Here is a 14,864-nt window from a genome sequence, read left to right as displayed (position 1 = left end):
AAAGGTCCACCGCCCATGAGCTACCTACCAGATCTCCCCTCTTCACTGCCCTGAACACACTCTGCTTGCTTGCCATGCCTGTCTTCCACCACAATGAGATTCTGCCGCAGCTGCAGTGCTCCTCTTGCTCAGCGTGGCACCACTGTGCTAGTACAGTGTGTACACACAATGGGTACAAAGAGGATACATCTCTGCTGCAGGAATGCCGGTCCCCTCTTCCCCATAGAATATTCCTTCTCATCTGAAGACTCTGGTCTGTAAACATGTACCTGATTCCCACCACCCAAACAACATTTACCATACTATTGCCATTTTTCCGCAATTTATCTCCCATACTGAAATGGGAGCTTTTTGAGAAAAAGACCATGTGTCAATTAAGTGTCGCATGCTCAGCAAAACCCACACATAGTGGGTGACCACTCAGTGAGTGAACGTGGAAATGGAGACCGAAAGGAACACATGTACTGAGTGGGAGGGCTAGGAGTCAACCTCAAGCCACAGATCTCAGTGCCAGTTACCGCTCCCTCTTCTTAAGGCACAGCAAGCTCATTAGGTAATTGTTCACTTCCTCCCTTGAGATCACAGATTACTTCACTCCTTCATCTCTGACAAAGTCTGACTCCTAACAGGCTCTCAATAACACCAGTCTGAATGAATAAGTACATTATCCTCAGATAAATCCCTACAACTGAAGAAAAATGTTTAAATGTCCATAATTTTAATAGGGCTAAGCCATTATTGGAAAAAAAAAAAAAGTAAACAACAGAAACAATTTCCCATGTTTCTCGGCCCATGAAATAGGCACATAACTATTTCCGAAACATTTGCTGTTCATAGGCATCAGTTCATGAAAACAATAATTTCCATTACATTTAATGTAAAATCTGAAGTGTTTCTCAAAAATCAAGCTGGTGATACCATCCACATGCATTTGTAATTACATACTAAAATAAAATGTCTAAGATGCCATTACATTAATAAAATGTTAACATTACTGATTTATCAGAAGCTACTGTTCAGCAGGTACACAAATTATAAACAGGTAGCACTTCATGGTTGGGTGCCACTTGGTTAAAAAAAAAGTTTTTGAAGTTAAATTATATTTTATGCAAGAATATTGGCCACAAGAATCTAAAGGCAAATGCTACATTAAACCAATACAAATAAGGAAAATATAATGGGTGAGCAACTGAAGTTACCTGCATCTAAGCATCTTACAACGCTAGCAGAGTGAGTAGTCTTAGTTTATTCTCATCACAAAATCAGGTAGGCTAACATGTGGTTCTTAAAATCAAATATTCAGAGCGCCCACGATTCATGAAAGAAAAATATTCCTAACTTCCTACTAGAAACCTCCTCCAGGGCTACTCGCCAAGATTCATTGTTTCTTACAAGAAGAAAAAACAAAGGCTCATCACCAGAGAAGACAGGCTGTAGGATGTAAGAAGGTACAACAGGCCGCTGTGTCTCAGATTCCCCCTTTTCATTTGGAAATGCAAGTATTTGTTCAATAGATGTTGAGGAACTGTTAGTAATAAAGAATAACCTCTCAAAGATTGTTAAAATTCAAATGTTATCTGGGGAAAAATTGCTAGTTAATGTGTAAATAAAACTTTATGACACAAAATTAACTCAGTGATGGCAGTAAGGAGAACCAGAGTCTCCAAGAGTCACAGAATAAACACATTTTGTTTATTGTTTAATTGTTAAGAACAGATCAGGGAAGGGCTAGGGCAACATCCAGAGCAAAATCAGGCAGGGCAGTACCAAGAGGACGCCCAGTAAGAGGACAGGGACTAAGCGAGATGGCAAGATGGCATGGGCAGGCACAACGATCTCCACAAATGCGGCATCACAGCCAATGCTGTCAAAAAGGCATCTGAATCTTGGGTAGGTCTTGACCTCCTTTCTTTCCTATAGGCCTAAGAAAGTAATCAGTGAAGCTATCAAGACTTCTTCACTGAACTCCTCACTCATATTCCAATTTCTGGCTGCTATATAAGATACAAGGTTTGTATATAGTTACAAAATAAAATATGGCATGTGTCACCTTGGCTACAAAACACAGAATCTACTATCACAATGATAAAATTATAATAGGGCTTTAAAAAGTCTAGATGAAAATCAATACATCATGTATTTATGTATGAAATACATATATATGCACATAAGTACATGATCCAAATAAAACAGAACAGATGTTTTATTACATTATGCCTGTGGTTCTTCCTGAAAATTATGTCCTAAATTTTCTACTTAGAAATTATTTTCCTATAAAACTTCCAAACACTGGTTTCATTGCAGTGACCTTAAATTTTTGGATTTTACAAACATAGTGCTTAAGAGAAGGTTCCAGAGTCAGAGGATCTGGGTTCCAATCACTGCTCTGTGGCTTACTAGTTTTGCATACCCTTAAGCAAGTTATTTAATCTCCCTGTGCCTTGGATTCTTCATCCAGAAATGGGAACAGCAAAAGGACATACCTCACAGGAGAACGTAAAAAGATAACATACACAAAGCATTTACACTAATCTCAGGTATATATCACATATGTTCGCTACATGTGATGTATTACAATTACTATCAGAATAACTTAGGTGACTTTAAAAACTAGATTCCTGACAGAGGCATGGCTGGTTAAGAAACACGATTCAGTACTAAAGATGCAAACAACTAATAAGCAGATACAGCTAAACATACACACAAACTTTTTTCCAAAATAAAACAAAATGTTAAAAAAAAAAAAAGCCTGAAAAGCAACTCATTTCTTCAGATGGCAGAACGCTGGGTAATTTGTTACCTTTATTTCTGTTTGTATTTTCCAAATGCTCTAAAATAAGCACATTTGAATAATGGAAAGAAGCAAATATTTTTTAAATGTATCTTACTATAGTGAATCAAACATACTAGCTCCTTCATGTCTAATCACATTTTCAAGAATATACATTAAAAATCAGCCATAATAATATCATAAATGTTTTTTAATGTTTTCCCTGATTTACTAGTCTTAATTTCACTGTCCTTCATAGTCTCAAAACAATGTCATGAAGGTAATGAAATTAATTTTGTATAAATTAAAATCAGCAAGTTTGGCACAAAAACCACATTAATTGTACCATGAACTCACTGAAGTCACCTTTGCCAATCTTAAATTAAAAACACATTTTTAAATATTTGAGGTCATAAACATTAAATTCAGTAAAAACACTGTCCATGGTACTCCTGGCAGAGTTCTGAATAAGCAAAAGCTTAGCTGATTTACAAAAGAACCATTACAAATTCATATATTCACCAACTAGGATTTTTTATCTGTATTATATCGTTCTGATAAATTAAAACAATGTTTGCTAATAAGCATGATTCTCTAAATGGTTAAAGATTGTGTAGCACCATAATAGTTTAGTAATGCTATCTATAATAATTAAATGGGTGACTCAAAAACTCAAAATGCATTTGCACTCATCCATAAATTAACAATATATTTTGTGCGAAACAAGGTGCCACTAAGTAGAAATAAAACTAATCTTAAGTGATGCTAATCTTAAATATAAATGCAGTACTCTGATATTTTGTTTTTGCTACACATATTTTTTTAATATATCCACATATTATTTTGAAGTATTAAAAATCCATATGTGCATGATTGGTCTTAGAACATAAAATACCGTCTGTGTTTGTGTGTCTGTTTCTCAGGAAATAAGCCAAGGGAAAACACAACTAAACGTAGTAGGAGAAAAAGACGTCCTTACACAGCCGACGGTTGGCTAACTCAAGAGTTCATATTTGGGAAATGGAGACTGAAGGGGCAGACAACTGCCAGAAGGCCTAAGCCACATTAAACAACAGCATAACTCCACATTGTGCTGAATACATGAGACGCCACTGCTCCCTGAACTACAAGATCTATAAGTAGAACTTGAAAATGTCCCATAAGTAGGTGTGGCTTAGGTCACATCCCGAGTGAACTCAAATAATAAAACTTGATGGTCATCACTCTAATAGCTTGTGGCCAGTATTCTCAAGTAACAAAAATGTAAATGTGTGCATCTTAGCATTGATAACTAAAAATTAAAAGGAGGCATTTATAAATACAGAAAATGTATAATGGGTAAAATAAATATGTTGAAATGTATACTTCCATAATAATGAGCCCTATGTTTACATTTTAAATATTATACGTTTATATTATAGCCTTACTTGGAAAACACCACAATATCTACCTTAGAACACACATATTTTTTAAGTCAGCCCTAAAACTCATCACTAAACATTCTAGGGCAGCAGCTCATAAACTGCAGTCCATGAATCCCCAAGGTTCTCTGAGACCCTTTCAGGTCATCTGTGAGATCAAAACTATTTTCTTAATATTTTGACAGTATTAGCCTTTCTCATTTTGTTGGAATTTGCATGAATGGTCAAAGCAATGATGAGTATAGCTGATGGCACCTTAGCACCAAATCAAGGCAGTAGCACCAAAATGCACTATATACAAAACGTATTTTTTACTACTATGCAAACTTTTTTCAAAGCCAGTTTCACTTAAGAATGTCTTTGATACGACAGAAAAAAATGATTGATTTCCTTGAAAATTGAGTACATGTTTGTCTGTTCAATTATGTGCCAAAATGGGAGGCATACATAAAGCCCTTCTACTTCTGCATACCACAACTTGATGGCTGTCTCAAAAAAAAAGTATATGAGCAATTGTTTAAGTTGTGAATTGGTCACTTCTTTCATGGAACACCATTTTTTTTAACTGAAAGAACAACTATGCTTATTTAGGCTTAGATATTTGACAGACATTTTGTCAAAAATGAATAACACAAGCTTATCTCTTCAAGTGCTGCCTATGACAGTGATGTCAATAATAAAATTTGAGCTCTGAAATGAAAATTTTTAAAAAACCTGTATCCACTAATGAGAGTCTGAAGGCTTCCCTATACTTACAATTTTTCTGATGAGATCAGTGGTGATATTAACAAAGGTTAACATTTTGATATTGTTTAAGGAAATTTTTCAACATTTAGTAGATTTGCATAACTCAGTGAATCAATATTTTCCTAATAATCAACACGAGGGAAGAAAATCACACGTGAGTAAAAGAACCATTCAAAGTGCAAGGCAGACAAACGTGTTTTTTTTTTTTTTTTTTGAGACAGGGTCTCACTCCGTCACCCAGGCTGCGGTGCAGTGTAGTGGCTCCTTCATAGCTCACTGCAGCCTTGACCTCCTGGGCTCAAGCAATAGTCCTGCCTCAGCCTCCCAAGAAGCTGGGAACACAGGTATGTGCCACCCTGCTTGTTAATTTTTTTTTTTAATTTTGGTAGAGACGGGATCTCACTGTGTTGCCCAGACTGGTCACAAACTTTTGGGCTCAAGCAATACTCCTGCCTTGGCCTCCCAAAATGCTGGGATTACAGGGATGAGCCACTGTGTACAGTACGAAAAGTATTTAAAAGAATCTTCCAAAGGAGGACAGCAGAAATGAAAATAAAGTAAGCTCAAACTAGAATCCTTGACACAACTGATTTTATTCCCAATGCCTCTTAAAAAGAATCGTTCCATGGGTGGCAGAAGGGGTGTTTTCATGGTGCGATGCACCATGACTTGTTATTCAAGATGTAGTCCACTGTTCCGTCTATCACGTTTTATACCTTTCCAAAAAAAAAAAAAAAAAACCAAAACAACAACAACAACAAAAATCATTCCAATTAATGGCATTCACAGCAACCTGGATGGGACTGGAGACTATTATTCTAAGTGAAGTAACTCAAGAATGGAAAACCAAACACATGTTCTCACACCTAAGTGCGAGCACTTAATGAGGATACAAAGGCATAAGAATGACATGATGGACTTTGGGGACTCGGGGAAAAGGGTGGGAAGAAGGTGAGAGATAAAAGACTATTAACTGCGTTCAGTGTACACTGCTAGGATGATGGGTGCACTAAAATCTCACAAATCACCACTAAAGAACTTACTCAAGTAACCACATACCTCCTGTTCCCCAAAAACCTACAGAAATAAAAAATTTAAAAAAAATTCCAAGTTTTTCCCAATGAAATTAATGTAAAAAATGTAATGTAACCTAATAACTCACTAAAAAGCTCGTGTAAAAGCATATTATTGAAAAACAAATGTTCTTTGCAACCTATGTAAAATCATGGTATACTGCATGAGCATCTAGGAGTCTGCAGCACTCGGAATTTTATTCGGATAACAATAACAACATTTAAAATAACATATTTGAAAGATATTTTCTCAATCTATGAATTTTATACTAAACATGTTTATAAGAGATTATGAAACTTAAAAATACAATGTTTTTAAAATTGTGGATAGTGTCTGAGAGTGACCATATTGTTACTCCCATTTCATTTTCTCTACTTAACATACAGAACCAAAGTCAAAGAAGAGGAGTGAAACTGGCAATCTCAAATCTCAGTACCAAAAGCTGGTAACAGTGAAAAAAATGACAGAATTTGTGTTGGTTCTCCTATAAAAAAATCAGGAACTAGAATAATAAGTAGACCACAATGGAAAGTACCACTATGAGCAAACAAGAATAAAGAGAAAGTAAATTCTTGGAAGAACCAAAAGTTTTAAGTCTGCAAAGAGCAGAAACCGCCTGATTTTCCTTTAATAGAACATGTATGAAATCAAGCAAGAGAACTTGCTAGGATTCTGAATAAAACAGCCCACTGCACCACTCAGCCAATAAAACACCCCCCAAACAACAGAAACAAATGAGCATTTTTTTCACGGATCATAATGTTGGGTCAATCTTTCCTCTATTCTGAAAATCAAAGGCACTTTCAGGTGGAGTTTTAGGAGGCAAGGCACGACTTCCTAATTTGGAAACAACCTAGCATGCTGTTGTTACTATAGTCAGTGGCAGAGCTAGACTAGAGCTAACCTCAACTGCAATATGTACTTTTCAGCCTGCTTCCACCCTACCGAAGAGGAAGATGGTTTTTAAAACACACACAGAAAAGTCTGAATATTCTGTGAAAATGGTCTTGTCCTGTCAGCCTAGGTCAATCAGGCACTAATAAACTCCAGGAAGTTTGAAACTGCAGAAACTGCAAAAACAGTGCCAGCAAGTCCACCCTGTTCACACCTAGAGTTAAAGGAGACAACTCCAGTTTATGGCTGTTGTCCTGGTATAATTATTAATAGTGCCCACTTGCACTCACAGGGTTCCACATGGCCACTCTTAACTAGAAAGGAGTGACGCTTACAAGGTAAAGCAAGTTGTGTATATTCAGCCTAAAAACATAGCAAAATGTAAACATGTGCAACCAAGATTGACGTTTCTTATTTTCTGTAAGCCATACAATTTTAACATTAAATTTCTTGTGAGCAAAAGCACAAAAATTTTGGCTCCCTTCCAGCCATAGTAAACTATTCCATTTCAGTTCCTCAAAAGAGTTTCACTCATGACATACATGCATAAATTTGTAAGTATAAAACTTCAAATTATCCTTTAGTTTTGGAAACATACTGGAAAATACCTTCCTGCTTATATTTGAACCACCTCTCTATATGCTTATTCTCACTTTATTAAGCACATTCACTTTCTAAATTAAATTCTAATATGGTTTTGGTCAATCACATACGTCAAAATGATTAGTGAATTTTATGTTTTTATGGTTGCTAGAATAAAATCTCGACTAGATAACTTGAGCTAGGCAAAGATCTCCCTTGCCACCTCTTTAGCCCAGTTACACACAACGAGAAATGTTCAGAAAAATCTTCTACTCATGAACAAAGACGGTACAATTTTTAGAACATGCACACACCTGCTATGAACTCCTACATACGGAGACACGAACTGGAAGCCCACCAGTAGATTTTTCAGGCCCTATCAGCACATCAGCGTTAGCCAACTCTGACATGCCCAGAACTGGTTAAAGGGTCTGTGGGATTTGGCACACTGCTTAGTATCCAACTTACAAGTGTAAATGTAGGTCAGACAGATACATTTGATCCCTGTCTTAAGTATCTACAAGGTGAATGGGTATATCCTATACACAATCAGCCAGAAAACTAACAGAAATAGCAAACATTTGAACAACAGCAGAAATCAAGACTCAATCTAATCTGAAAATAATTTTCAACTGAGAAGTTCAGTCTCTTATGTTCAATAACTGCTACCTGCATATACATTTTATAATAAACATGTTTATATCAAAATAAATGCTATACTACTTATTAGTACATACTGTCTGACATTACACCAAAATTCAAGTCTGGTAAAACTGTTTATAAACAAATTAGTCTATGCCACCAGATTAACCAACACCTAGAAATAATGCTTTATACACTACAATTGCTCAATCAAATCCTTAATGACAATCATAAACGTTTCTTAAGCTTCCCACCAATTTGGTATCATATCCTGATCATTTATGATCCCTGTTTTTCAAGAATATGAAAGACCCACTTCTGCTATTCTGCCACTATTAATTTAACCACAATCACAGTTTGATAGTGTTATAAAAGTCTATAGTTATAACACTTACTTTCCATCAGGTCTGCAAATTATGTAAAATAAAATTATTTTTCACTGGCAGGAGGATAGCAAATTGAAACTAGCCTAGATGTAGTTTCAACTTAAGATGACTCAACACTGTTAGATAAGAGCTGTCCCTCAGACTCACAAGAACACACTGAATCAAACATACAACAACCAGTTATTAAAGGAAATAAAAGATTTTAAAAGGTTATAACCACCAATGAGATTCAACTTATCAAAAATAAAAAATAGAGATGCCTATAAATACTAAAAATACATCATTGGCAATCATCCATCTCATTAAAACATCAGTCACCAGAAACAGATTTTCAGCAGTACCAATATTTAAAAATACAACTATTGACAGCCAGGCACAGTGGCTCACGCCTGTAATCCCAGGACTTTGGGAGGCCAGGCAGATCACCTGAGGCCAGGAGTTCCAGACCAGCCTGGCCAACACGGCAAAAGCCTGTCTCTACTAAAAATACAAAAGCTAGCCAGATGTTGTGGCACATGCTTGTAATCCCAGCTACTCAGGTAGCTGAGGCACAAGAATCACTTGAACCTGGAAGGTGGAGGTTGCAATGAGCTGAGATCGCGCCACTGCACTCCAGCCTGGGTGAGAGAGTGAGACTCTGACTCAAAAAAAAAAAAAAAAAAAAAAGTTTCAAATATAGTTCAGTTGTATGATAAAGCATACTCACAAGCTAAATATTAGTCTGGAATATAGATGTAGCTATAAGTTATGCAATTATTACCACTTCACCTGAAGACTTCCTACTCTATCTCTGCTGACAAAGTTATTTCTTACACAGATCTCTGGAAAACATGAATCACCACATTACTTCTTGATTAATCAGAGTATTAAAATGTAATGTATTCACCTGTAATAAAGCATATGTAGGTGTCCACCTAAATTCTGGGTTATTTTTACCATCAGGGCAAGAAGGAAACAATAAATCCAATAAAAAATAAATGACTTTAAGAAGTATCTCATGAAGCGAAATAGTCAATTACCTAGCATAATTTCTGCATTTAAGTGTAAGCTTCTTGCAAAACTAAGAATAAGACATGAAAACATAAATACTCACTGGCCTAATAAACACTCTTCACTAAATTTTTAGAAAGCATATATCCCATATTTTGTCATGAATAAAGGTATATACAATGAAGGCCATATTCGACATTCTTTCCACACAATATTTATTGAGCCCCTACCATGCAATACACAGAACAACTATTCAAGAAAATTCTACACTCTTGCCTTCATGCAATAAGAGGGAGACAGACATACCAATGGCAATGGCAAGTCATGGTAAGTTAAAACCAACAGGGAGACCTTTGGATAACCAGAGAAGCCCTCTTCTGAGGAGGTGACAGGAAAGATTAAAAGGACTCTGCTGCCATAATTATTCAGGAATCCCTAAAAGAAAACAAGCCATAACATTAAAAATAAGCAAAGGAGGGACTATACATACTGTAAGGAGTTTCCGTGAGCTACAGCTTTTCATAGTAATCAAGACATTAAGTTAGCTTAGCATCAATCTCCTGGTTATAAAATAACATCATCAGGTTTAGATCAACTCTCATTTTACAAATTCCAAATGAATCTAGGATCCAAGTGACAAAGAGCCTGAAAAATACTCGTGATAGCCTACTTATTCTTCGTAAGCCCTTCTTTTACACACAAATGTGAATACAAAGGAAAAAGCAAACTTAGCCAGGATGATGTTAAAACATACTCTAATTTTCTTAAAAAAAGAATGTAATCCAAAGAACCAAGTTTATCATCTTCCTAAACACAGAAACCACAAAATTATCAGTGGTTATCAAAGCTGCCCGAAACCACCAATCATAGATGATTAATGAAGTTATAAAATTTGAAAACAGATACTTATCACCGTACCAAAACAAACAAACAAAGAAAACCCACAACTATACTCTCATACACATAAAAAGAATACCCAAGTAAATAAATACAAGGCTTAAATCTTATTTCTACAAATCAATTCCTGCAGTGAATTTGTTCAACATTTACTGAACATCTGATAAGGACCAGTACAATGCTTCTGTTCTTGCAGAAAACTACAAAATTGGACTTGTGATGACCAAATAGAGTAAAAATAATCATTAGATGGTTAAAAAAAAAAAAATTCACACGAGCTTAGACAAAGCAAATTGAAACTGTTGGCCTTGAAATACTGGCTGAGAGAATTACTCATATTAAGTTTACCTACATCATAATAAAAGATACAATATGTTAAATGCAAAGTTTAACTAGGACCATAATAAATTTAATAGTACAGGAAGGTTCTCGAGAAAACAAAATAGAAATGTAAGCCGGCCACTATACAGTGAAAAAGCTAAAAAACCAATATACGGACATTCTTAAAAACCAATTCATTTCATTATGAAAGGCTTCTAATACAATTCTGAAGAATAATTTCTAAAAATAGAAATGTTCAGATATAAGTAGGGAGAAAAATTAAGAAATGGAATATATCATCTTTTTTTCCAAGTCCTTCAATTCTTGTTTTGCTTCAATGTATGTACAAAGCAAACTTTCACCTACAGTGTAACTGAAAACATAGCTTTCCAAATGACAGGCCAATTTTAAAAACTAGTCATATCACTAAGAAATAAAAAGTTTCAATTGAGTGCTTAAAACAGAATTTAATTAAATCAATGAACTATAACGTTTCTGATTTGAGACTTTTTTAAATGCTAACTCAATTCGAAATCCCAAAAAGCTGAATTCTCTTTATTAAACTGAAAAAAGATTCCTTTCCACCAGACTTGAGAAATCTCTCAAAAAAAAAAAAAAAAAAAATCCATTCGAACAAACAAACAAAAAAAACTACACACCAAGAAAATGTTTTATGGTCAATTTTTTTAATCTTGTGATAAAAAGAAAAATTAATTCATTATTCTGAAAGAAAACATAATCCTGAAACTAAATTATCATGTCACCTTTCTAAAGATATACTATGAACGAGCACAAGTACATAGTACGAACTCGCTTACTAGAACCTAACTCAGAAAATCATTACAGAAGATGAATGAATCAGGAGTAACTTAACATAACATCTATGCTCAAATTGGCAACCTGAGCCTAATGACGTGTGTCAGTATTCAACTAAGGATTAAGACAAATGGCTAGCTACCCACGTCAAGTGCAGTCACAGGTACAGACGAAGACAGAAGAAATAGAGTCCTTCCCATGACTGGCAAAAACTCAAGAAGTCAGAGAAACAATAGTCAAATTTTCTCAAAAATATAAAGTGGAATTTAATGATAAAAGGATTAAATTTCATAAGAATGTTCAAATTTGCCAAACATGTTTGGTTGCCTAGGAGCCAGTATTTTACAGCTAGTATTAACTATAAATCACCTATTACAACAAATCAAAAATAGACGCTATTAAAATGATTTCCTAAACGGGCACAAATATTGAGCGAAATGTTTTTTATGCTGTTAAAGTCTGTGCAGCCACCGAATGAACAGAGCGCGGAACCGACCCCTGAGGAGCGATTTACAGGGTTGCTCCCTCACCCTTCACCTCCCTCCCCTCTCCAGAGCCCTTCCTAGTGGACTTGGACTCAAACATTTTTTTAAAAACTGCTCGGAACGCTTTCAGCAGCTTTGTTATAAACAACCCCCATTGTTACCAGACCAGGAGCGAGCGTGATTTCCTCCTCCTCTCAGGGAGCCAGCCTGGGGCCGGCGCCTCCCTCCGGGCAGAGGCCGCCGCAGAGGGCCCTTCCTCGCGGCCCCGAAGGTGGAGAAGGCGCGCCTTTCCTCGGAGGAGTCCGACTCCGGGCCTGTGCCATCAGGGAGCCCGCACCTCCCGAACTTTGTGATACTGACTTTCCCCTCCCAGCTGGCAGCCTGCAAGTTTATGAACCCGAAGCACAGCGCGCGTCACAGGCTCCATCCCGGCCACGGCGAAGGGGCGCCGCGAGCCACAACCGGGCTGCAGGTGGAGGGCGCCGGCCCCGCGCGCCGCCGCGCCCCCCGCGCCGCCGGGGATGAGACCGGGGCCGCGCCACGCTCGCGAGGGTGGGGGGCGGCGGCCCAGGTGAGCCACCAGGTGAGCGGCCGGAGAGGGGAACAGGTGACTGCCGCGCCCCGCCAGCCCCCGCTCGGCCCGCGCGACCCCGGGATACACCGCGGCAGGGGGACGGGGACTGCGGGGGACGCCGGGGCCCGCGGTGGGCCTGGGGGAGGGGGAGGGGAGAGAAGGGGAGGAGTGGGGGGAGGGGGAGGGGAGGGCGGGTCCGCGGCTGGCGGGCGGCGGCAGGGGGGGCGGGGGGGGGCGCGGCGCGGCGGGCGGGGGTCGCGCAGGCCCCGCGCCCGGCGGCGCTCACCTCGGTCGGCTGGCTGATCTCGAATAGGTCCAGCCGGTTGGCGTTCCAGTGGTGGATGATGTCGGCCAGCTTCCGCCGCTCCTCGTCACGGCCGCCCGCCGACATGGTCCCGGCCGCGCCTCCTCAGGCGCGCGGGGCCGGGGCCGGAGGACGGGCCGAGGACGACAGGTCCGCGGGGGCCCGGCGCCCCTCGCCACCCCCCGCCGGCCGCCTCCGCCTCCGCGGCTGCCTCCGCCTCCGCGCCCGCGCCGCGTCCTCCGACTTGGCCTCCGCCTGGGGCTCAGTCCGCGTCGCGCCGCCTCAGCCCCGCCGGCCGGTGTGCGCCCGGCGCCCGCACCCGCCCGCGCCCCGCCTGCTGCCGTGCGCGCCCCCGCCCGCCGTGCGCGCCGCCGCCCCGCGCGCCGCTGCCGCACCTCCGGGCCGCTCCGCTAGGTGCTGCTGCCGCGGCCGCCAGGGAGGGAGGTGCCGGAGGGCGGGCCCCGCGCGGTGCTAGGGTTCCGTCTGGACTGGCGGTGGTGGGTCCCGACCGGCGGTGCCGGGTTCTGTCCCGACCAGCGCTGCTAGGTTCGGTTCGGACGCGCGCTGCTGGATCTAAATGGGCGGTGCTGGGTCCGATGGGTGGTGCTGTGTTCGGTCCGGATGCGCGGTGCAGTGTCTGGACTGGCGGTGCTGGATGCAAATGGGCGGTGCTGGATCTGGACGGGCGGTGATGGGTCCGATGGGCGGTGCTACGTTCGGTTCGGACGGGCGGTGCTGGGTCTAAATGGGCGCTGCTGGGTCCGATGGGCGGTGCTGGGTTCGGTCCGGACGGGCGGGGACGGGCGGTGCTGGGTCCAAATGGATGGTGATGGATGTGGGGACGGGCGGTGCTGGTTCCGGACGGGTGGTGCTGGGTCCGAACGGGCGGTGGGTCCGATGGGCGGTGCTAGGTTCGGTTCAGATGGGTGGTGCTAGGTCTAAATGGGCGGTGCCGGGTCCGATGGGCGGTGCTAGGTTCGGTCCGGACTGGCGGGTCTGGGTCTGGACGGGCGGTGCTGGATCCAAATGGGGGTGCAGTGCTGGATCTGGACGGGCGGTGCTGGGTCCGAACGGGCGGTGGGTCCGATGGGCGGTGCTAGGTTCGGTTCGGACTGGCGGTGCTGGGTCTAAATGGGCGGCGCTGGGTCCGATGGGCGGTACTGGGTCCGGTCCGGACGGGCGGGTCTGGGTCTGGACGGGCGGTGCCGTATCCAAATGAGCGGTGCTGGATCTGGACGGGCTGTGCTGGGTCCGGACGGGCGGTGCTAGGTTCGGTCCGGACGGGTGGTGCTGGGTCTAAATGGGCGGTGCTGGGCTCAGCAGGGGACAGGTGGGCGTGGCGGCACAGGTACGGAGCGCAGGGCTGGTGCAGCGCCCTCTTCGAAGGGCCCTGCGCTGCCCGCGCTCGCTGCTCCTCCCGCCCGCGCATTGCCCGGGAGCTGCTGCCTGTGTCTTCCAGGGTGATTCCTTTCCGCTGGGGTCACTTCAAAGCCGACCTTTTCAAGCTGTTTTCTTCCGAGGACGACACGTTATTAAGCTTTGTGTGCATTTCAAGGGTCATGTTTTCTGAACCGCGCTCCGCCGCTCCCGGGGTGTTCGAGCCCCCGCATTGCTGTGCGGTGTTCCTCTCACAGAGTGAGGTTGGAGGGTCCCACTGCCTTTGTGTGTCTCCTTAGAAAACGCCTCTTCTCTCAGACACATTGTTATCTGCCAATCCTTCGCAGACGTAGAGAACGGACTGCAGAGTTAATAAACGTCGAGGGGAAGCTTTGATGCGCCCCAGTTGGCCCTGAGAGATGCCACGTGAGCCGTCATTTTAAATCCTGTACGTGTCCCCGTGGACGTGGAAACCTGAAATTAATTTCAGTAGCAAGCTTTGTGAACTGTAGGGATTTTTTTTCATTAGGTCTTTTTTGTAACTGCCCCGCCCCTCCCCCACCCTTTGTTTTGGCTGCAGAACA

General features: G+C 41.7%; 1 protein-coding gene and 1 pseudogene across 20 annotated transcripts in view; one reads left to right on the top strand and one right to left on the bottom strand.

Annotated features, from left to right (window-relative positions):
• AFDN (afadin, adherens junction formation factor) overlaps positions 1-13,210 on the bottom strand; it is a 147,231-nt gene extending 134,021 nt beyond the window's left edge. For all 20 annotated transcript variants that reach the window (XR_004029414.1, XR_004029415.1, XR_004029420.1 and 17 more), the window contains exon 1: positions 12,886-13,210. Coding sequence is in view for 8 of the 20 variants with exons in the window: in XM_030809968.1 (XP_030665828.1) it covers positions 12,886-12,990 (105 nt within the window). In the remaining 12 variants the exon portion in view is untranslated. The remainder of the gene's footprint in view (positions 1-12,885) is intronic.
• A 438-nt stretch (positions 13,211-13,648) lies between these two features.
• Positions 13,649-14,439, top strand: LOC115832913 (annotated as a pseudogene).
• The last annotated feature ends 425 nt before the right edge of the window (positions 14,440-14,864 follow it).

The sequence above is a fragment of the Nomascus leucogenys genome, chromosome 3, assembly GCF_006542625.1.
Source record: "Nomascus leucogenys isolate Asia chromosome 3, Asia_NLE_v1, whole genome shotgun sequence".
In the NCBI taxonomy this organism is placed as follows: Eukaryota; Metazoa; Chordata; class Mammalia; order Primates; family Hylobatidae; genus Nomascus; species Nomascus leucogenys.
This window is presented reverse-complemented; position numbering and strand designations above follow the sequence as displayed.